Source organism: Elgaria multicarinata, chromosome 8, assembly GCF_023053635.1.
Source record: "Elgaria multicarinata webbii isolate HBS135686 ecotype San Diego chromosome 8, rElgMul1.1.pri, whole genome shotgun sequence".
Lineage (NCBI taxonomy): Eukaryota > Metazoa > Chordata > Lepidosauria > Squamata > Anguidae > Elgaria > Elgaria multicarinata.
Genome location: NC_086178.1, coordinates 109,264,491 through 109,287,377, shown reverse-complemented (window position 1 = coordinate 109,287,377; position 22,887 = coordinate 109,264,491). Strand labels below are relative to the sequence as shown.

General features: G+C 42.0%; 1 protein-coding gene across 1 annotated transcript in view; it reads right to left on the bottom strand.

Moving 5' to 3' along the window:
- POLR3A (RNA polymerase III subunit A) overlaps nt 1–18,629 on the bottom strand; it is a 75,806-nt gene extending 57,177 nt beyond the window's left edge. The window contains exons 1-10 of the mRNA XM_063133173.1: nt 18,542–18,629; nt 16,203–16,338; nt 13,714–13,851; nt 12,235–12,406; nt 10,588–10,742; nt 9,555–9,794; nt 9,073–9,235; nt 7,313–7,449; nt 6,397–6,500; nt 4,947–5,088 (exon numbers count right to left, since the gene is read on the bottom strand). Of these exons, the coding sequence (XP_062989243.1) occupies nt 4,947–5,088; nt 6,397–6,500; nt 7,313–7,449; nt 9,073–9,235; nt 9,555–9,794; nt 10,588–10,742; nt 12,235–12,406; nt 13,714–13,851; nt 16,203–16,338; nt 18,542–18,585 (1,431 nt within the window). The 5' untranslated portion in view covers nt 18,586–18,629. The remainder of the gene's footprint in view (nt 1–4,946; nt 5,089–6,396; nt 6,501–7,312; nt 7,450–9,072; nt 9,236–9,554; nt 9,795–10,587; nt 10,743–12,234; nt 12,407–13,713; nt 13,852–16,202; nt 16,339–18,541) is intronic.
- Nucleotides 18,630–22,887: the final 4,258 nt, after the last annotated feature.

The window sequence follows — 22,887 nt, the reverse complement described above, 5'->3', positions numbered from 1 at the left end:
TTTGACCACATTTGGTGGTAAGGTTAAAATGGTTTTCCTGGCGTTTTGCAAAGGATTGAATTGTCTGTTGAACCACATTTGTAAGATTCTCATTTTGAGTCTTGCTAGGGGCACCACCATGGTGGTTGATGCCATTAGTCCTAACAGTCTTTGTACTGTGTGAGCTTTGTACTGTGTGTAACTCGTTGTTTTCTCACTTGAATTGTCAGGGTTCTTATGGTAGTTGCTCTGTCTACAGGTAAGTATGCTTTTGAAGCGTCTGAGTTTAAGATTGCTCCTATGTACTTTATCGTTCTGGTTGGGGAGAGAACGGACTTTTCTGCATTTATTAAGAGACCTAATTGGTTTAAGAGGTCTCGAACATAGAGGATATGTTGTCGAAGGATTTGCTTCGATTCTGCTACCACCAGCCAGTCGTCTATATAAGGGTGAATTTGTATGCCTTGCTTTCTGAGATGGGAGCAGACTGTTGCAACACACTTTGTGAATACCCTCGGAGCTGTTGAAAGGCCGAAGGGCAACACTCGGTGTTGGAAAGCTCGATCGCCGATGATGAAACGGAGAAATCGTTGGCTGTCGGGGTGGATGGCTATATGGAAGTAAGCATCCTTTAGATCGATGGAGGCGAACCAAGACTGCTTTGTGAGTAGTGGTAGTATATTGGGGAGGGAGACCATTCGAAATTTTCTTGGTGTGATGTAGTAGTTTACGTCCCTTAGATCTAAAATGGGACGAATTCCTCCGTCGCTCTTTGGAACGGTGAAATACCGAGAGTAAAACCCCCGGTGTAGATGTTGCTTTGGTACTGGCCGTATTGCTCCCTTTCTTATTAGCGAGTAAACCTCTTGTTGTAGCGGCACTGATGGTGATGTTCGTTTTAGACGTCCTGTCGGTGGTAGGGAATCAAATTCTATTTTGTATCCCCCTTCGACTATCGAGAGAACCCATTTGTCTGTTGTTATTTGGGTCCATGTCTCTATCGATGCTGATAGACAATTGCCGAAGGGGGGACTTGTGTTGGTGGTGGGTATCAAGTCAAAGACGCCGGTTTTGTTGGTAGTCCTACCTCCGACGTTGAAATTTCAGCTTTGATGTCGGAAATTGCCTCCTTCCTTGTTGTATTGGTGGTAGCTGTCTTTGTTGTTGTTTGTCTGCTTGGTATCGTGGTGCGTTATTTCCAGGTCTATACCACTTTCTTGGCTTGTAGTATTGACTCTGTTGCATCGCTCCAATCCCCATTTTTCTGGCAGTTGTTCTTGCCTTCTGCACCGTATCCATTGCCTCATCGGTCGTGGAATTGAAGAGGCAAGATCCGTCGAAAAGCAGGCTTTCTATGCGTGTCCTGGCTTCTTGCGAAAGGCCTGCTGATCTTAACCAGGCATGCCTACGTAATGCCACCGCTCCCACCATGGTCTTAGCTCCGCAATCTGATTGATGCTTTGCGGTTGCGATCTGTTGGCATGCCATGCGTGTGGCTTCAGCGTGAAAAATCCTTGCGAGGTCTCTCTGATCATCTCCTAGATGTTCGCACAGGGACATCATCTTTTCCCAGAGGAAGAGCTGATACCTTGACATCGTAGCCTGATAGTTGGCTATTTTTAGACTTAGAGATGACGTGGAATAAAATCTTCGTCCCATCAGGTCTAAACGTCTACCTTCTCTGTCGACTGGTGCTGTGTGCACCCTTTGTGAACGTCCCTGGGCAGACTCGACAATTATCGAGTTCGGTTGGGGATGCGTAAATAAAAATTCCGCATCCTTCTCAAATACTCTATACATGTTATCAAGTCTCTTCGATGAAGGCTGAAGAGTCGCAGGGTCTTTCCAGTGCTCTTTCACAGATTTTGCTAGTGTTGGAAGAAAGGGGATGGCTACCGGTGTTGTAGCCTCTGTATAAATGGCCTCAAACACTGGGTCTGTTAATTTTTCCAATTCCTGTCTTGTTTCAATCCCAAGGGATTGTGCCATTCTTTGCATGATATCAGCAAAATGCCCCAATCCTTCCGATGGTGAAACAGCTCCTTGTGCCTCGACTATTGAGTCAGGTGATGGTAAAGACGGAGCTGCGGAAGTTATTGATATTGAATCGGAGCAGTAATCCTCCACAGATTGTGTAGAAGAGGGGATTTGTATTGTCTGAATTTCAATTTGTTGATTTTGATGGATCGTTATGTCCGTAGGGCGCGATGGTCGTCCTATGTTTTCTTCTTGCGTAGTCGTTTGGTTTGCAAAGGCATGTTCTGTCGGTTCAGGTGCTGGCACCGTTGCTGACGGTCAACGTCGAGTTGGTGATCGCCAATACCGGTCGTCTAACTCACGCCAGTCTGCACAATGGTATGTGTGTCTAAGTGGTAATGACCATTGGGACTCTCTTTCCCAATCTCTCATAGGGGATCTAGAGCGATGTCGTCTTTGGTAATAAGAGTCGGATTCACGATATCGAGAATCACCGGAACGGACCGACTCTGGGGATCGATGGCGGCTCGATGTTCGATCTCGGTAATCAGGTCTACGGTGATCTGAGGTAGGCAAGTTGATCGATGGTGGAGCCACGACTTGGGATGTCGATAATGGAAGTAGGTCCCTGCTTCGGACAGAGGATGTGTCCCTGATCTGTCCCTCCGATAACGAAGTAGTCGTTATAGGGTCAATTGTCGAAGCCGATTGGGTAACTACCCACTGGGCTGTTGACGGTGGTGCTAATGTGAGCGTCTCTTTCGACGTCGACGGTCTCCCCTCGATATCGTGTCTGTGAGGCACTTTGGATTTTTTCTTGTGTTTCGGTTTGTCTGAGGACTTAGGCGTCTTCGCCTTTTTGGACAGTTTTTTGGCTACCGAGGTAGCTAAGGAACGCCCTGGGGTAGCAGGGGTGTCCTGTTGGGGCCGGTCCGCTCGACTTGTTGTCGGCAGGATGGGAGCTGGAGGCACGAATGGCTCTTCTTGTGCCATGGCAGGTTTCTCTACTGCCTTGAGTACCCTTTCCCACAGCTCAGCCCTTAGTTTGTCCGCTCTGTGGCGTCTCGTCAGCTTAGAAAAAACTTGACAATGGGGACAAACTTCTACTTTGTGCCCCTCTCCCAAACAGATTACACAAAAATTGTGTCCATCCGACGGAGGTAGTTTCGTGCCGCAATGGGCACACTTTTTAAACGGGGCCTTGGGGCCCATGCGGACCAGATAAAAGAAGAAAGTTTGAGGTAAAGTTTAGAGGATTAACAAGATAATATATAAGAATATATATATATATATATATATATATATATATATTAGGGGGAAAACAGCGGAAAGAAGAGGATAAAGGAGAATAAGAGAAAAACGAAGGTAAGTCTTAGCTATATTTTATGTTTTAGACGGAAGCGTTCTCGACGAGGCTGTCAGTTAGACGGTCGAAGAAGAACTGAGGGAATCTGGGCGGGAACCCCTCTGCATATGCGCAGTAGAGGGGGAGGGGTTCCCGCCCAAAATGCCTCTTAGCTATAGAAGATTCCCGAAGCGGGGCTTCGCGTAGGTGCAGAGCCCATATGTGTGATTCACAGAGACCACGAAGAAGAACGGTTATTTGTAATCTCACAGAAAAAGTGTCTCAGTACAAAATTAAAGAGCATAAAATTTGTTACAAAAAACTCATTCTCAATCTTTTCATAGGAGCAACGCTTGTTGAGATATTAAGGTTTTATTCATGCCTATTCATCTGAGAAGTCAACAAGATGCACTGTTTCACCCTCACTTCAATCTTGCACTTTGTGTTGCAAGCCTAAAACTTTGCAAGGTCATATTGTACACCTTTTTCAATAAGAATATGTATTGAGGCATCAACTGCAGGGGTTGGGGGAGTTAGTGAAAATAATGCTAAATTTCTATAAGACGCTGATTTATTCTTTCTGGATCAGGGTTTCGGATCATTATAGAAATCTGTTTACTGAATAACAAATGTATTAAATTATCTTGTAACACACACACACACACACACACAATTGCATTGTTTTTTAAAAAGCAGAGCTTAAAAACTTTTGCTTTTAGTGAATTTAGTTTTTATCATTTAATCTTGACCATATTCTCCATCACACTGACACATCACAGTACATGGTAGTCTAGCACTACTGCATTTACATCTGTTATTAGTGTCACATTTTGTTTTTACAGCCGCAAGAAAACAACTCGAGGCAGGCTTTTGAAGCAGGAGGAAGTGTAGTGTGCGGAAACTGAATTTCGGGTGCCATTTTCCAAGATGGCAGCCATTACGATGATTTCCTGAGATGCCCCTATATCGAATATTAATCTACATGGTAATAAATACCACCATATCAAATTTCACACTTGTATCACAATGTGCACGATTTGGCCAGAAATTGTCATTAAGCCATTCTACTATGTTACACAGATGAAAGTATAGAACAGGGGTAGGCCATGTGGTGCCTATGGGCACCAATGCGCACATTTCTTGGCACCCGCCAAAGTGCTCTACCATTTTCTTACTGGCAGCTGTGATTGCTGTGATATAGGTTTCCGTTGGTGCTGAAAACTGTGACTTCACAGGAGTTTTGTTTAGTGTGTTGGGGCTCAGACTCCACCCCTGCAGTGCACCCAGACTTTTGGACAGGTTACATCATGTCCTTTGCCATGCAACCATTTTGCGGTGGTGCCCAGGAGAGTTTCTCAAATTGCCAATGTGCCTATGGCCCCAAAAGGTTGCCTACTCTTGCTGTAGAATCTATGAAATAGTTATCCAAATAGGGCAGGATAGCATGCAATATGCACTGTTTGGAATCTGTAAGTGTTGCAAGGACAAACACACAAATCATGTTTGAAGCTCATTTGCCCATTTGAATTAACGTGCAATGAGTTTTCACTTTCTGCTTCTCACGTGCAAGAAGAACACTCTTGCATAGATGTCTTAAGCATGAATGAATAAATAAATAGGCTCCAAGGAAAGTTACTGTGCTTACTATATGAGCCATGATGCTGAGCTTGTGCAGAGAAGGTTGTCGGTTGAACAGGACTATATCGCCATCAATGAGGTGCCTCTCTACAATGTCTCCATATTTCAGCTCCTGAGCCATCTTCTCACGGTTTCCATATTTCAAAAACCTGGTTGGGAATTGGGGAAGAGAAAGAAAACCTATAACAGGATTGACAGGCAATCATTTCTCAGAGGAAATGACTGCCTGTCAATTTCAACAAAGAGCCTACTCATTTAATATAAGAACACTCTGATAGGACTACTAAACTTTATCACTGATTCTCTGGCTGAATGAAGTCATAACTGAAACATTTTCCATACCATTTTACAACATGGAAGGCAGCTTTTAAAGTTGTAGATCTTTGTCTTAATCCAGGTGGTGGGAACAGATTGTGAAAATGGGTGTTGTATTTGCAATTTCTTACCCCAATCAAACTGCAGGGGGCATGCATGTATTATTATTATTATTATTATTATTATTATTATTATTATTATTATTATTTTATTTATATAGCACCATCAGTGTACATGTACAACCAACTTGAAAAACTCTCCCAGTAATTTATTAGGGTTAAGTTGATTAAGACGTCTTGTATATGAATAAAACACATTTTGAAGGGAAAAGCATATTTACCTTGTCGTTAGATCAGCGTCCCCCAATTTGGTGCCCTTCAGATGTTTTGGACTAAAACACTCATCAGTCGTAAGCTGGATGGGCAATGGTTAAGAATGATGGGAGCTGTAGTCCAAAACAACTGAAGGACACTAGTTTAGGCAAGACCATTTTAGATGCTGCCTGCTTCAACACATATAGGCTCTGTCTCAGAAGAGGTCTCTTGTGTGACCAGGGCGAATGCCTCATAAAACAGCACTGCCCAGTTGCAGATTTTCCAAATCATTATATTAAAAATGATGAATTTAAAAACGTTGCCCAGTTAATCAGGGGTGCTTCTTTAATTGATCAAAACATTTTAATCAGCTCATCCAATCAATAAAAGGTTGCAGGCTTAGTGATTATGCTTAGCAACTATTCAGGGGGAAAGTGGGGGGTTGGGATTAGCCTTCGTCCAACACAAGCTTGCCCAAAAGCTGATCAGCTCAATTACTATTTTTGAAGAGGGCCCTACAACACACACTGGTCCAGCAGTTGGATCAGAACCCTAGTTTCTAACGTTCTGCTCACTAGATATAGTTGTTGTTGTTTATTCATTCAGTCGCTTCCGACATTTCGTGATCGCTCCCCAAATGTACTAAAAATGAATTCTCTATAAGGAATTAATTTGGTAAAGCTACATAAACAAGACTATCTTAAACTAGAATTTGGAACATTAAACTTTGTGGAAGAAGCGTTCCAGATAGCCTCTAGATATGTTCAAAGCAAGAATAAAAAGTGCAAGGTCAAGTAGAAAGAGGCCATTTCAGATACAAGGACACACCTTTTCATTTGTGTGTGCCTCTGCTGAATGAAGTTGGCTCCAGGATGAACCTCTGGACCATTCCGAACGAGTTTCCTCATAAAGTCAATGTTAGCTTTGTTCACCTGTAACAGGAATGCTCCAGTTAAAAGCAAAACTCTCCCAATGCCACAATTGTTGTACCAGGCTGGCCCAAGGATTTGTGCTACCGCCGCTGAAACAACCTTGCATGGCCCCTTCCCCTTTGCATATTATATACCAGAAACTGAAAGAACACATTCTGGACTATGTATGCATTTGTGGACATGCCAAGTAGCTGATCACTTTAAACATTTGATGGGGTCAAATGTACATGTACACCTTATGTACATGGTTTTCCAATTGTCTCAGTAATTCCAATAGAAGCAGAATTGATCCCCCAAAGCCATAAGACAAGAAACAGATTTTTCACTAAATTAAAGAAACCTCCCCGCCACCCTCCGAAACAACTGGAACATGGAGTTGTGGAAGACTGGCACTAGAGTTTTATGTTTTTCCCCCCAGTACTGCCATGGTGCATTTGCCCCATCTGTTGATGGAAGGTTAATTGAAAAATTCAATATTATTACAAAAAGTTACAAGAACAGTAAAACACAGAAGAGAAAAATGGTCTCAGCCTCATTTTAGGTTTTATACACTGTATGGGATTGTTGCACCCCTCCCTACCAAACCTTTATGCACAATGAGATCAGGAGCAAGTCAGACATTTATATCACCTTCCCATAGCCCACCATAGGTATGAACCAAGAAAATGTTTAGTTCCCACATGGTTTCTCCCTGATTTCGGCCAAGCATGAGTTTTGCTCTCGATGGCAGTGTACGTAGAGGTTCTGGGACTACTATAGCAAGGGATCGCACCATCCAGGCGACATTACAAGATTTCATTCTCTTTAATTACCTTCTCAGGAAATGTTAGTATTTTTGCAACATGAACAGGTACAGCCACTTCATCGATTCGCAAGTTTGGGTCAGGTGAGATAACCGTTCTGCCTGAGAAGTCCACTCGCTTTCCAGACAAGTTTCCTCTAAACCGACCTTTTAAAAAAAACAGGAGGGAGGGAAAAATCCCCCCAAAGTTCACATCAGTCAGGTAAAAACTGGCTGATTTTTCAAAAAGAAAATATGAAAGGAAGAGGTTGGAATTATTGTTATTTATATAAGCACTGTCCAAATACACAACCCTTTACAGAGTAATAAACAAAACATGATCCTACTCCAAGGAGGTTATAATCTGAACATCTGCAGTTGCACCAACATTGTGGAGCCCCTTGCCCAACGAAGTGAGGGTGGTTCCCTCTCGTCTTTCATTGACTGGTTAATCTCTATTCCAGCAGGATTTTGCCAACATTTTATTTAAAGCTATGTTGTATCTGTGGTGTCTGCTTTCATGTTTTACTTTGCTTTAATAACTGCTGCATTTGTAGTAATTGTTGTAAGCTGCTCAGAGTGGTGCAAGGGCACTAGATGAGCTGGGCAGAGAATTCTATAATTAAAACAAACTTAATAACGGAGAAGGAAGAAGCAATGGGGAAGGTGGAGGGAAGGTTAGTAGAAGAATATGCATTCAGTTCCATTGCACATATTTAAGCTTAGTTTCTGTGCGGGGTGATAAAAAAAAGGGTTAAGTTAAATGCTTCATGGAGAAGATGGGTTTTGAGGAAGTATTTCATAGAAGAGAAAGATGTCATCCCACCGGGTTCCAGGCATTAGGGACAACGAAGACGGAGTGATGTAAATAAGCAGGAGGCTTTCAGATGTTAGAAGAGTGAATGTCAAGGGCAAGGACTCAGTGGTATAGAAGGGCAGATGAATAGTGTGGGGGAATCCATGGAGGACTTTGGGTACAATGCTTCACAGCTTTCATATTTTAAAGAAGGTGTGGGCAATTTCAGGAGGCTCAGAGGCCATTCCCCTCCCCACCCAACCCCCTGGGCTGTAGTCTCCCAAAAAAGGAATAATAATAAATTAAATGGGACAAAAAATGGCATTCAGAGCACTAGGAAGTGCCAAAAAGGTCAACGTGTTTGCAAGCTAAATTTGACCGCTTTAGGGCTCTGAAGCAGCCATGGAGCCCTAAAAGGTCAAATCTAGCTTGAAAACAAGTTAACCAACCTTTTCAGCACCCTGCAGTGCTCAAGATGCCATGTCTTTCATGAAAAGTTTTGTGAAAACTTTTTGTGGGGTGAGGGGCAGTGGAAGCTGCATGTTGCCCACCTCTAGTTTAAAATATAGCAGACTAAATTTTGCTTAACTGCTTTGTCAATTGCATCAAGAGATGGTTAAAATTCACTAGCAAGTATTATTTATTTTATAGCATTTCTATCCTGCTCTTTAGCCGAAAAAGCTCTCAAGGCAGGTTACAAAACTATTTTTTAAGACAGTCCCTGCCCACAGGCTTACAATCTAAAAAAAATGTGCACTAATATATTAATGAAGAATAGCCCATTCCTAATACTAGGATGAAGACAGCCAATACAAGAGAGTCTGCTTGGCAACCCAAATAAACAATAAAAAAAGCTAGAAATCCCATCAAACAGTCAGAGCAACTGTACTATTCAGAGCAGCCAATCATGGGCTAAACCATTGTGACAGACTAAGGTAACTTCATACATGCAATGTGATAGGTAATGAAAGCATAGACCATGTGGAAACACCTACCTTGCTTTCCCTTCAGCCTTTGAACAAAGCCTCTTGTCCACTTCTTGGGCGCCATGTTGAGAGGAATGCCAGAGAGTTCACTGTTAATGTACAGAGCACACTGCAACTGCAGGAAGTCCCAGTCCTCCATTATCATCTGAGTTTTCGCCCCTGAGATTCTATGCTGAAAGCAAATTCAATGAACTAAATTTCAGCACGTGCAAATCCACCTTTTTAGCAAACATTCAGCAAGTTTGACAAGAGCATGGTGTTGTCCCTATAGGAATCAGGAATCAAACTGCTTTCGAAATATCTTAACTTGTAAACGAGCAAAGAACAAATATAACTAGCGTAGCAACCATTTTGGAGCAAGATGTAGCCATTTTTATATGAATTCAAATTAACAGCATCCCTATTTAGGTATGCTTTTGAAAAATACCAATAAAAAGCTGAGCATGAACAGTTCCTATTATAACTATACGTAAAGCGAAAGAGTAGCTCACCTTTTTGATCACATCATTGAGGAAAATTATTTCTGTCAGCTTCATGGTTAGATCATCCTCATTGGTGCCAGATTTTAAGTCGCTCACCACTGAGGGCCTGATGCACAATGGGGGAACCAATAGCCGTGTCAGGATCAAATCGGACGGCTTGCCCGATTCCGGGTTCATCAAAAGCAGAGGGATATCTTCTGCAGGAATTCTTTTTAAGATATTCAAAACCACTAAGGGATTCAAGTTTTCCTATTCAAATTCAAAAGATTACAATCACATTAACATTGTAAAGCAGGAAAAAAAAACCTTCCTTTTTTTTTGCTATACCACAATACATGCTCCCACCAATTGGTTTATCAGGTAGCTTTAAAGCAACAAGGAAGATATTATGCCAGCATTTCAGGGACACAAATGTTTAGGATCACAATATAAGCAACCCTAAATGTGTACCTGTGGTCACCCATCAGACAATACAGAATTTATGGGCTAAAGCGTATTAAAATGCTGATGTTGGCACTTCTCAAACCCCTCTGTAAAGAAGGCAAACTCCATGTTAGGCATTATAAGAAAAGGAATTGAGAATAAAATGGCCAGTATCCTACTGGCCTTATACAAATCTATGGTGTGACCATACTTAGAATACTGTGTACAGTTCTGGTCACCACACCTAAAAAAGGATATTATAGAGTTGGAAAAATGTGCAGAAAAGGGCAACTAAAATGATGAAGGGGCTGGAGCATCTCCCCTATGAGGGAAGGTTACATCAACTAGGACTGTTTAGCTTGGAAAAAGGAGGCTAAGGGGAGACATGATAGAGGTGTACAAAATTATGCATGGTATGAAGAATGTGCATAGGGAGACATTTTTCTCCCTCTCTCAAAATACTAGAACCTAGGCTTTTATCCTCTGATATTTCAGCATAATTCAATGTTCTATACAAAGAAATCCTTAGTTGATACAATCTAACAAAAAACAACAACAACCCATTTATAAAGGAAGAGAAAATTCAACCAATATAAGCCTGTACAGGTTTATCATTCACCTGGGCTTTCCCCAGTAGGGGTTCAATCTCTTTATTATGTTCTATAGCAGTGTCAAAGGACTGTATGAAGTGAGACACAACAGGATCTACAATCTTTTTAGTGGTCTTGTATTTCTCATGGATTATCTTTAGTAAGCCACACTTCTTTACAGTACCTATAAGAAGATAAACATAGAATCAAATTTATGTTGGTCAGACTCATTGTTTAGCAAACAGAACAACAACAACAACAACAACAACAAAAGACACCAGTATTAAAGAGCAATGCAGGAAAGACACCAATAAAAACATGCACCAGAAATGAAAGTACTGCAGCTTATACTGTTGCTAAGGCTAAGAATATTCAGTTCAAATGTGTTTGTTTTTCCTCGCATAACAGAATATCGATCATAAAACAGAACCAAGAAGTCACAATAACTGTAATATTCATTTTAATAATAATAATAATGTAAGCGCAACATAGCAATTTCCATAAAAAACCCACATGACATCGTACAATCAAGTATCAGTAATATGCAATTTTAAGTTAGGGCCTCTCCCCATTGTAGTCTCTCACATTGGAATCAAAATAATTTGGGGGCCATTTTGCTACAGCCAAAACAAAACTGACCAGTTTTTGTATTATCCCCTTATTTTAAGCAGGCAAAAATGTGATCTTACCCTAGTGTAAAATTCCTATTGCCCTTTTAGTATTTGGAGCGTTCATTATAATCTAAAGCTCTCATTGTCCTCACAAGCACTCTATAGTTATTCCTGTTTTTCTAGTTTCTTAAAAGTATAGGTTACAATCTATTAACTACACATGGAACTATTAGATTAAGATCCAATTTAAGAACCAGCATGGCATATTGGTTAGCACATTGGACTTAAACTAGGGAGACCCAGGTTTAAATCCACACTCATCCACAAAGCTTATACTGAGTCAGTCACTATCTCTCAGTGTAACCGAAGTCATGGGGTTGTTAGGACGATCAAAGGGGTAGGGGGGAAATAAAGCAAGCTGTATTGAGCTGCTTGGAGGAAGAATGGGATAAATACTGGATAAGCAATTTGTAAGACAGGGACCATATCCAAACAAGACAAGTATTTGTAGACAGAGGTCATGACAGCTAAGTCCAAACAACACAATACATTTTATAGTATTTCTTCAAAGGACACTTACCACTCTGAGCCTCGTGTGGCGCAGAGTGGTAAGCGGCAGTTACTGCAGCTGAAACTCTCCCCATGGCCTGAGTTCAATCCTAGCGGAAGCTGGTTCTCAGACAACCGGCTCAGGTCGACTCAGCCTTCCATTTTTCCGAGGTCGGTAAAATGAGTACCCGGCTAGCTGGGGGAAAGGGAACTGCGACTGGGGAAGGCAATGGCAACCCACCCCGCTACAAAGTCTGCCTAGAAAATGTCAGCGAAAGCAGGCGTCCCTCTAGGAGTCAGCAATGACTCAAGTGCTTGCACGAGAGGTCCTTTCCTTTTTTCCTTCAAAGGACACAGTTAGGCTGTTTGCAGGAAAGAAGTACACCGATTGAAACTGATGTGCTTTATTCAGAGCTGGACTTGTGATGGAGTGCAGTTGGCAAAACATACAAGGTTCAATTAACTGGCCTAAAATGTTCCAGACTTTAGGTACAAATGGCAATTTCCAACACTCACCGTTAAAAGCCCCACAATATGGGCAAGTGTTCTTTTTCCTGCACTTTTCAGAGACCTTTTTTTTCAAGCCCCGTTTCTGGAGATAGGTTAAGCCAGGTCTCTTCAGATAATCCAAAAACTGTTTCTGTTCTTCACAGGTCAGCATGATACGGCAACATGTCTTACAAATCATCTTAAAGAGAAGCATAAAAATTTTAAAATCACAATTCATTGTTGACGAACACACCTTGGAGAATGGCACAGTTTTTTTAATACACAACAAACAATGCCACTCAAGGGAGTCGCTTACACCAATCTGTGAAAAGCAATAAATCTAAGAGAATGGCAGAAGCTTCCAAACAAAATATACATCGAAATGCCTATGAATGTTCCCAGAAATCTGAAATACATTATTAGAAATATTAAACATCAGAGTCACAACTTCAAGTTTTGAAAAATACCATTAAGATGAAATAGTATAGTATTGTTTTTGCACAAACAGTATATTGCCTTCTATACCAAATACTGTAATATGCTGCTTTCTATGCGGTATATTACTACGGAACCTGAGTATATAAGTATTTATTCAGAAGTAAGTTCCACTGGGTTCAATGAGATTTTCAGACAGGTGGGTGCAGCACTTTACAGTAATGCTTACAACAGTCCTGTAACGTAAGCTCAGTATTCTCCTCCACATCTTTCAGATGTCAACAGGAAGACGTGCTACGGCTGAGAGAGCTTGCCCTGGTAAACTAGGAAATTTAGAGCTGAGGAGAAATTTGAACCAGGGCCTCTCTCTGAGCCATTATATTATATAATCCTCTCCTTTACTAAACTTTCTTCTTTAGTGGAAATTGTGAACTTCAGTGAAATGGTTCACACATCATAATGCACCTTGAAGGGGAAAAAAAGGTTGTCATGAACAAAACAAAACAATCCCCATGGCAAATGGTAGCAGCTAAACAACCCACAGACCTTCCGTCTGATCTGATTAGCATTAACTGTTATCTGCAGACCAGGAACTCTGGCTTGTCTCTCCCACAACCAGCCAAAGAAAGAACCCATGGTTTCTTGTTGGGTTATTTCTCTGACTTGTCAGGGAAAAAGCAAGCCACAGTTCCTGGTCCACACATAATGCTAACCAAATCATGGACAGAAGGTCAGTGGGCTTTGCCGCTTCCACTTTCAGCAAGAGTGACCAGGGTCATGCACAATAACACACAGTTTTAAAAAAAGTATGAGGTTGTGATGTGCAAAATGATCCAATGTATCAAAACCAACCCAAATCCTTCATAGAACAAAGCAAACAATAGTGTCTCAAAAGAAAAATGACTTCTCTAGACTGTTAGCTCAATTGGATATTATTAGGAATCAGCTCTCTTGTCCAGGTCATTACACACCGTACTTGGCCATGTGTCTTATCTCAGGCATCACCTGGATATTGACCCATTACTAGAACACCCCAACCCCTGTCATCCTTGATATTAACTGTAATTTTACCTGTAAAATGCCTATCACAGCTTTGAAGTACCCCACATGGAAACAAGGCAACTCCAGGTCAATGTAGCCATAATGCCCCAAACACTCTGCCAGATTCTTCCCACAAGTTTCACATGGACGGTCCTTTTCACTTGTACCCTTGGGAGTAGAGATATGTAAATCAATCAAAAGGGAGGAAAGAGGTGAAAGTTTGTCAAGCTGCTTTTCTATATGTTTCAATTAGCACCCACTGCTCGTAACACGTAGGACTAAAAATAATAATCTCAGGCATGGGAACTATATGTCTCCCTTTGTGTAGGCTGCAGGTTTTCAATAAAATACTGATAATCTCAGAATTCAGTGTAACCCTCATGGAAGCATCCTTCAGTTTAAAAACATGATGGCAAACTTACTAAGTAACACAGAGGCAAGCAATAACCCACACCCACCCCGAAATCTATGTTGCACTGCAGTTGGGTCAGTGAAGCCTCCAACACCAACTGGTTGAACTGGTCAAATGGCATGGAATATTCATGAATGTTCATTCTCATGAATCAAAGCCGTCAGGCACTAAGAACTTCAACAATGCCAAAAGAAAGCCCAACTCAGAGCAGGATGAAGAGAACCTCCCTAGTTGCTACACACTTCCAAAGTGCGGTGACAACCTCTCCAGAATTCAGTGTAACAGCAATCATAATCTTCATTCCTTTTCCCAGAAGAAGGCTAGGACTCAGCTCATCATGTTTGCTGGAGGGTGATGGAACACTATCCAGGAATAGTGGGACTGGTCAAATCTGCTACTGCCACTTTATTAACTGCCTTCTGTATAGATTCTATGTATTTCAACCTTTCTGTCCACAACAAACAACAAATTCTAAGTTCTGTCAAGACACCCCTCTACACACACGTTTTCAACCAGAAAACAAGGGTGTGAGCTAAGTATAATACATTTCAGTAAAAGAACTGTAGACTGTAGCCATGGCTAGACTAGGCCTATATCCCGGGATCGTCCCTGTGCATCCAAATGACACACAGGGGATGCCGGGAGTAGAGATGTAAAATTTCCGGAAATTTTGAAGCCATGGAAAAAACGGAAATTTTCGGAAAAATTGAAATAATGCAATATTAGCACTTTTTACAGATTGAAAGTCACTTTGTTACTTTAGTAACATAAAATGTAATTATGTCCAAGCTGGTTTGGCATAAAATTATTACATTTGGTATATTAAAAGTACAGTGCATTCAAACAATTATTACAAATTTAATTTACTATTTTACTTTTTTTGGTAATAAATGGCGCTACAAGCTCCTGAACTGTTAGGAACCTCTTTGGTTCTGCCAGTTTATGAGAAGCAGGCAAAAAAACCAATTTAAAACAACAACAAAAGAAACCACCAACATTAGCAACAAAGAAAATTATTTATGTTTCCGTTAGTCCTCCAGTGTCAAGACATAAAGCCCCCATTCCCATAAAAAGAACTGAGAAAAAAGGGGGAACCAAGATTCAATGAATATGCATGAAATTTACTTAGACTCATTTTCTGACCTATAGCTATCACTATTAGTTTCAGTCTCTGCTTCCATGGCAGTGCCCCCTAGAGGCAGAAATGCATCTTACTCTTGCATTTGAGAGTTGTAGTCTCAGTTTGCAAACTAGGACTTGCTTGTCCTTGCACAGACATTGTAATAATCTGTTACTGTACAGTTTTTAGAAATCATTTGGAGAAGTAAATATCTGAACACCTTGTCTTAAACATTTTATTCATCATGCTAAAATAAAACATCCCGTAATCCGTTTTTTTCTTTATTTTTTTCAATTTTTCGGAAAAAAACCAAAAGAGGCTTCGGAAAAAACTGTTCCCCCCCCCCCCCCGAATTTTTCCGGTCCTTCACATCTCTACCTGGGAGCAGGCAGGGATGACCCCTCCATTTGCTTGGGATAACCCTTAGGTCTAGCTAAGGCCTTTGAGATAATGAACCCAAGATTTCCTTTAGCACGGAATTCTAGACCCTCAAGTACATCTTTCACCAAGACACATTTTGCATATGAGAGAGAACTGACGTGATCAGAAATACAGTGGGTGTATAAGGAGAGTCCATTCCTTTGCACACATGAAAATACAAAACTGTTTTAAGGCACAATCCTATGCACCTTTAGACAAAGCACGTCTTACAATTCCCAGTATCCCCCAGCCAGAATAGCTGGCTGAGGAATGCTGGGAGTTGTAGCACATTTTTCTGTTCAAAAATACATCGGAAAACATCTTTATTCTACCAAGATGTTGCTACATCTAGACCAGGATTGTCTGCTCTGACGGGTTTTTCCAAGCCCTGTTAACCAAGACCCTTTTTAATTTCAGATGCTGGGATTGAATAGCAGTTTTGTAGTTGAGCACATACTGGATTTTGATTTAACATGAACTGGGTTGTTCTGGAACTCTCTAGATACTTATTCCTTGGCTTTTATTCTGACTCATATCAGGATAGGATCAAGAAGAGAAAGATCTTACCATTCGATGGTCCAGTACGCCATAAAGCAGAGGAGAGTGATTGTTATCTTGCGTGTACAGATTTTTACTAACCACCTGGATGTGAGCCTGTTGCCGCATCTCTTCTGGAGATTTCATCCCAAAGCAGATGTGGCTTCTAGAACAGAAAACAAACACCACAGAATATTGCAAACAGGGTGTCTTGATGACTATTTTGAAGTCTCAGCTGATAGTGGCTTGGCTCTGACAGGTAAGAGACTCCAAAAAGTCAGCATGACAAGCTTCTGTACTTATACCTTGTAGCCTTCTTGGCATAACTCAGAATACTGACCCTAACATAAAAAGCCACAAATGGCCTGGACTGAACAGAATATCTACACATCCCATTGCAGCATTTAATACAGGTCAAGAGTTCCCACTTGTTTTATTTATTTATTTAGCTATTTTTCAAAGATCAAGACTAGGCTAAGCTAAAAATGGATTAGAACACACATACACTTTTCTTAGTATTTTATATGCCTTCTCTTCCTGGACATAAATAAGTCCTTTTATACACAAGCAACAAGAATACTTGAGTTATACACCACCTTAGCTTGATCCTGCACTGTTCCCCTCTACAAACTATCCATCAGAATGTAGAATGAGGCAAGAAGCAGGTAAAAAAAACAACCTCTCCCACTGGGATATAACATTGAGCTGGAGGAGGGGACAGTCTACTTAAAGTTACGTTGTGGATAAAGCAGAACATTTCTTGAGATTATTTTCTATCTTTTATCACATATGATTATGCCTCAGAAGGTTCTATGTCAGTGAACAGTGGATAACATTTTGCCATCAAATAATATTCTAATTTTTTCCAAGTAGCTAGTGATATGAAAAAACTTATGAAACACAGGCACAGGTGATAGAAATGGGAATGGCAGTGTAGTGCTGATACCTACTACCACCTACTTTCCACTATTAACAGTGAAATCCTATACATCTCTACTCAAAAGTAAATGCTGCTGCGTTCAGTGGGACTTACTCCCAAGAAAGTGTACACGGGATTACAATTCTCCTATGTTATGGGTGTGATTCAGCCATGTACAGTAAAATCCCATGTATGCTTACTCTAGGATAAGTGCCACTATGTTCAATGGTTCTTATTCCCTAGTAGGTGGGTTTTTTTTAGGATTGTAGCCTTAAAAGTCCCATTGATTTCAATGGAAGAAAGCACCAACAAACCAATATTTTCAGTTGGTATTTCTTTTGTTTTAGTAATTTTCATTTTAAGACACACTGAAGGCATAGGCAGAAAGCCTATATATAATTTTAGCGTGCATGCACACACACACACATATATTTGAAAAATGTGGATACGGGGCGTCCATGCAAAATACTACCCAAAAGTACAGTGCTTAATTTTGGCTGGACTCTATTCGGCCCTGGTTAGGCCTCATTTTGAGTATTGCGTCCAGTTCTGGGCACCACACTTCAAGAATGATGCAGATAGGCTGGAGCGTGTTCAGAGGAGGGCAACGAGGATGATCAGGAGTCTGGAAACAAAGCCCTATGAGGAGAGACTGAAAGAACTGTGCATGTTCAGCCTGGAGAAGAGAAGATTGAGGGGAGACATGATAGCACTCTTCAAATACCTGAAAGGTTGTCACACAGAGGAGGGCCAGGATCTCTTCTCGATCCTCCCAGAGTGCAGGACACGGAATAATGGGCTCAAGTTAAAGGAAGCCAGATTCCAGCTGGACATCAGGAAAAACTTCCTGACTGTTAGAGCAGTACGACAATGGAACCAGTTGCCTAGGGAGGTTGTGGGCTCTCCCACACTAGAGGCCTTCAAGAGGCAGCTGGACAACCCTCTGTCAGGGATGCTTTAGGGTGGATTCCTGCATTGGGCAGGGGGTTGGACTTGCAGGCCCCTTCTAACTCTGCTATTCTATGATTCTAGGTGCTTCATCTTTTCTCAGCCTCCCTGGGAGATTTTCACTGCCTACTTGACACTTGAACCCCAAACTCTGGATGACTTTCTCCACAGCCACCGTTCTTCCTTCAAGCATTCAAGCTGGACAACCCTCTGTCAGGGATGCTTTGAGGTGGATTCCAGGGGGTTGGACTCGATGGCCTTAGAGGCCCCTTCCAACTCTGCTAGTCTATGATTCTGCCTCATAATGCAATGGTCATTTTTGCTCTTCGGCCTCTCGAAATGGTATCCCGAAGTGCTTGATCAGGTCTGCTTAGGCTTGCAGCGCTTTCACCCCTTAAAGGACCCCCCTCTCCCTGCCAGTCACTTCCCAAGCCCCGCCCCTTCCCGAGCCCCCCCCCCAGACTCCTCCAGCCCCACAAGTCGTCCCCCCCCCCCCGCTTACATCTTCTTGGCCACATCCGTCTCGCGGAACTGCTCCTTCACCATGGCGACGGGTAACCTCCGTCAGTCAAAGGCGAGGGAGGAAAGAGGGCGGCGGCGGCTCCCCACGTTCACGCGTCAGCCGGAGCTTGCAGGGACCGAACCTCGCGCCTCAGCGGAGCCGGCGCCGGCCGCCACAGCCCAGCCACCTGTGACGTATAAGCACAAGGGACGCCCACTTGGCAGCGACCGTCGCTCTCCGTTTGCGTCATCGGGAGGGCGGGAGGGAGGTAGAGAAGGAAGCGCTGGTGACCATAGAGAAAAAGTGGGAAAACGACCATAGATGTAATAATAGTAATAATGATGATGATAATAATGATGATAATGATACTGATGCTAATAATGATAATAATGATGATAATGATGATGATGATGATAATGATGATGATGATAATGACAATTATTATTATTTATTTATATAGCACCAACAATGTACTTGGTGCTGTTACAAAATATACAAATAAAACAGCGATACCCTGCCTAGAGGCTTACAGTCTAAAATCACATTAAAACATATGAAGGGGGGAAGGAGGTCACAAAGCAGAAATAAGAGAATAATCATAGTAATAAGAACAGTAAATCAAGCTAAAATACCAAAAGCTATTGAAAACAAATGAGTTTTCAAACGCGTTTTAAAATCTACAATGGAACTCGTGGTACGTAGTTGCTCTGGAAGAGCATTCCAAGCGGGAGAGCAACATAACATAATAATGATAATGATAAGATGATAATAATATAATGATGATAATAATGATAATAATGATGATGATGGTGATAATGATAATAATAATAATATATTTAGCTGTCCCCCTGACTTTCTTCAGGCGGGGTACAACACAAATGCAGACACCATAAAAAACATATAATTGATTAAAACAAATACATTATTAAAAGCAGCACATTTTTTAAAAAGGCATCTTTTAAGCTTCTTCTCTAATACCTTTGCTTGCTATCCTATGTACGGTGACCCTATGAAAAGGAGGACAAGGGCTCCTGTATCTTTTAACAGTTGTATTAAAAAGGGAATTTCAGCAGGTGTCATTTGTATATATACGGAGAACCTGGTGAAATTTCCTCTTCATCACAGCAGTTAAAGCTGCAGGGGCCCTGCCGTCTTTTAAATCTGGTCACTCTAGTATAGCTCCTGCACCTTTAACTGTTGTGATGAAGAAGGAATTTCACAAGGTTCCCCATATATACAAATGACCCTTGCTGAAATTCCCCTTTCTATGCAACTGTTACTCCAGCAAAGGAGATTGTTACCTTGTCGTGGTGCTGGAGCTTGAGCACCTCAAGGATGCCATGAGCTAAATCGTGAAGGGACACCCAAGATGGGAAGGTCATGGTAGAGAGGTCAGACTAAATATAATCCCTGGGGAAGGTAATGGCAACCCACCCCAGTATTCTTGCCATGAAAACTAAATGGATCAGTACAACCAGAGATATGTCGGTATACCATGCGGCCGACGGTGCTGGTGGTGAACAACGAATCCGACGTTCTAAAGATCAACACACCATAGGAACCTGGAATGTAAGATCTATGAGCCAGGGCAAATTGGATGTGGTTATTGGTGAGATGTCAAGATTAAATATAGATATATTGGGTGTCAGTGAACTGAAATGGACTGGAAAGGGCCACTTCACATCAGATCACCACCAGATCTACTACTGTGGACAAGAGGATCACAGAAGAAATGGAGTAGCCTTCATAATTAATAATAAAGTGGCTAAAGCAGTGCTTGGATACAATCCAAAAAATGATAGAATGATCTCAGTTCGAATTCAGGGTAAGCTATTTAACATCACAGTGATCCAAATATATGCCCCAACCACAGATGCTGAAGAAGCAGAAGTAGATCAGTTCTATGAGGATCTGCAGCACCTACTGGATAATACACAAAAAAGAGATGTTATTTTGGTTACAGGAGACTGGAACGCCAAGGTGGGTAGTCAAATGACACCTGGAATTACAGGTAAGCATGGTCTAGGAGAACAAAATGAAGCGGGACATAGGCTGATAGAATTTTGCCAGGACAACTCACTGTGCATAACAAACATTCTCTTCCAACAACCTAAAAGACGGCTTTAGACATGGACTTCACCAGATGGCCGACACCGAAATCAGATTGACTATATCCTTTGCAGCCAAAGGTGGCGGACATCTATACAGACAGTAAAAACAAGACCTGGAGCTGACTGTAGTTCAGATCACGAACTTCTTATTGCACAATTTAGAATCAAACTAAAGAGAATAGGGAAGACCCACAGATCAGTTAGATATGAGCTCACTAATATTCCTAATGAATATGCAGTGGAAGTGAAGAATAGATTTAAGGGACTAGATTTAGTAGATAGGGTCCCGGAAGAACTATGGACAGAAGTTCGCAACATTGTCCAAGAGGTGGCAACAAAAAACGTCCCAAAGAAAAAGAAAACCAAGAAGGCAAGATAGCTGTCTGCTGAGACACTGGAAGTAGCCCAAGAAAGAAGGAAAGCAAAAGGCAACAGTGATTGCCAGATGTACAAGCTGGGTTTAGAAAAGGCAGAGGAACGAGAGACCAAATTGCCAATATCCGCTGGATAATGGAGAAAGCCAGGGAGTTCCAGAAAAACATCTATTTCTGTTTTATTGACTATTCTAAAGCCTTTGACTGTGTGGATCATAACAAACTGTGGCAAGTTCTTGGTGGTATGGGGATACCAAGTCATCTTGTCTGCCTCCTGAGGAATCTGTATAACGAACAAATAGCAACGGTAAGAACAGACCACGGAACAAGGGACTGGTTTAAGATTGGGAAAGGAGTACGGCAGGGTTGTATACTCTCACCTTACCTATTCAACTTGTATGCAGAACACATCATGCGACGTGCTGGGCTTGACGAATCCAAGGCTGGAGTTAAAATCACAGGAAGAAACATTAACAATCTCAGATATGCAGATGACACCACATTGATGGCAGAAAGTGAGGAGGAGCTGAGGAGCCTTATGACGAAGGTGAAAGAAGAAAGTGCAAAAGCTGGGTTGCAGTTAAACCTCAAAAAAACCAAGATTATGGCAACTAGCTTGATTGATAACTGGCAAATAGAGGGAGAAAACGTGGAGGCAGTGACAGACTTTGTATTTCTGGGTGCAAAGATTACTGCAGATGCTGACTGCAGCCAGGAAATATGAAGACATTTACTTCTTGGGAGGAGAGCAATGACAAATATTGACAAAATAGTTAAGAGCAGAGACACCACACTGACAACAAAGGTCCGCATAGTTAAAGCAATGGTATTCCCCGTAGTAACCTATGGCTGCGAGAGCTGGCCTATAAGGAAAGCTGAGCGAAGGAAGATAGATGCTTTTGAACTGGGGTGTTGGAGGAAAATGCTGAGAGTGCCTTGGACTGCAAGACGATCAAACCAGTCCATACTCCAGGAAATAAAACCAGACTGCTCACTTGAGGGAATGGCATTAAAGGCAAAACTGAAGTATTAGGCCACATAATGAGAAGACAGGAGACCCTGGAGAAGAGGCTGCTGCTAGGGAAAGTGGAAGGCAAAAGGAAGAGAGGCCGACCAAGGGCAAGATGGATGGATGATATTCTGGAGGTGACAGACTTGACCTTGGGGGATCTAGGGGTGGTGATGGCCGACAGAAAGCTCTGGCGTGGGCTGGTCCATGAAGTCACGAAGAGTCGGAAGTGACTGAACGAATAAACAACCTGCAACTGTTAAAGATACAGGAGCCCTATCCTCCTTTTCATAGGGTCACCCTAGTCTAAACATGCATAGGATTGTGCCCTGATTGCATTGGGAAAACTCTGTATATCTGTTTTTAATGTTCATTGTTTTAAACTTTTGTAAACCGCCCAGAGAGCTTCGGCTCTGGGGCGGTATATAAATGTAACAATAAAAATAAATAAATGATGTCAGGCGTTGGTGGTGCTCTAGCAGCCTTCCCCAACCAGTCCTGAGCATAGGACGGCTGCTCTCCAAATGTGTTCATCTACAAATCCTTTCAAAACACAACAGCCATGCTGGCTGGGGATGACGGGAGTTGTAGTCCAACACAGGTCCGGGAAAGAATCCAAAAGGAGGTGAACTTCCAAGCAAACGTGCAAACAGAGTAGCCATCCAGACATGGGTCCTTGGTAAAGATTACTCAAACCCATTGCAAGGCCGCTCCTTCACGAAGACACCCGGAAGTCTCTATGGCCGCGGGCTTCCTGTCGTTGATTTCCGGAGTGTTAGCCCCACCCCCAGGCTCATTACCTCCCCGCGCCGCTATTTGATTGGTCGCTGGGACTTACTTCCTCCTTTTCTC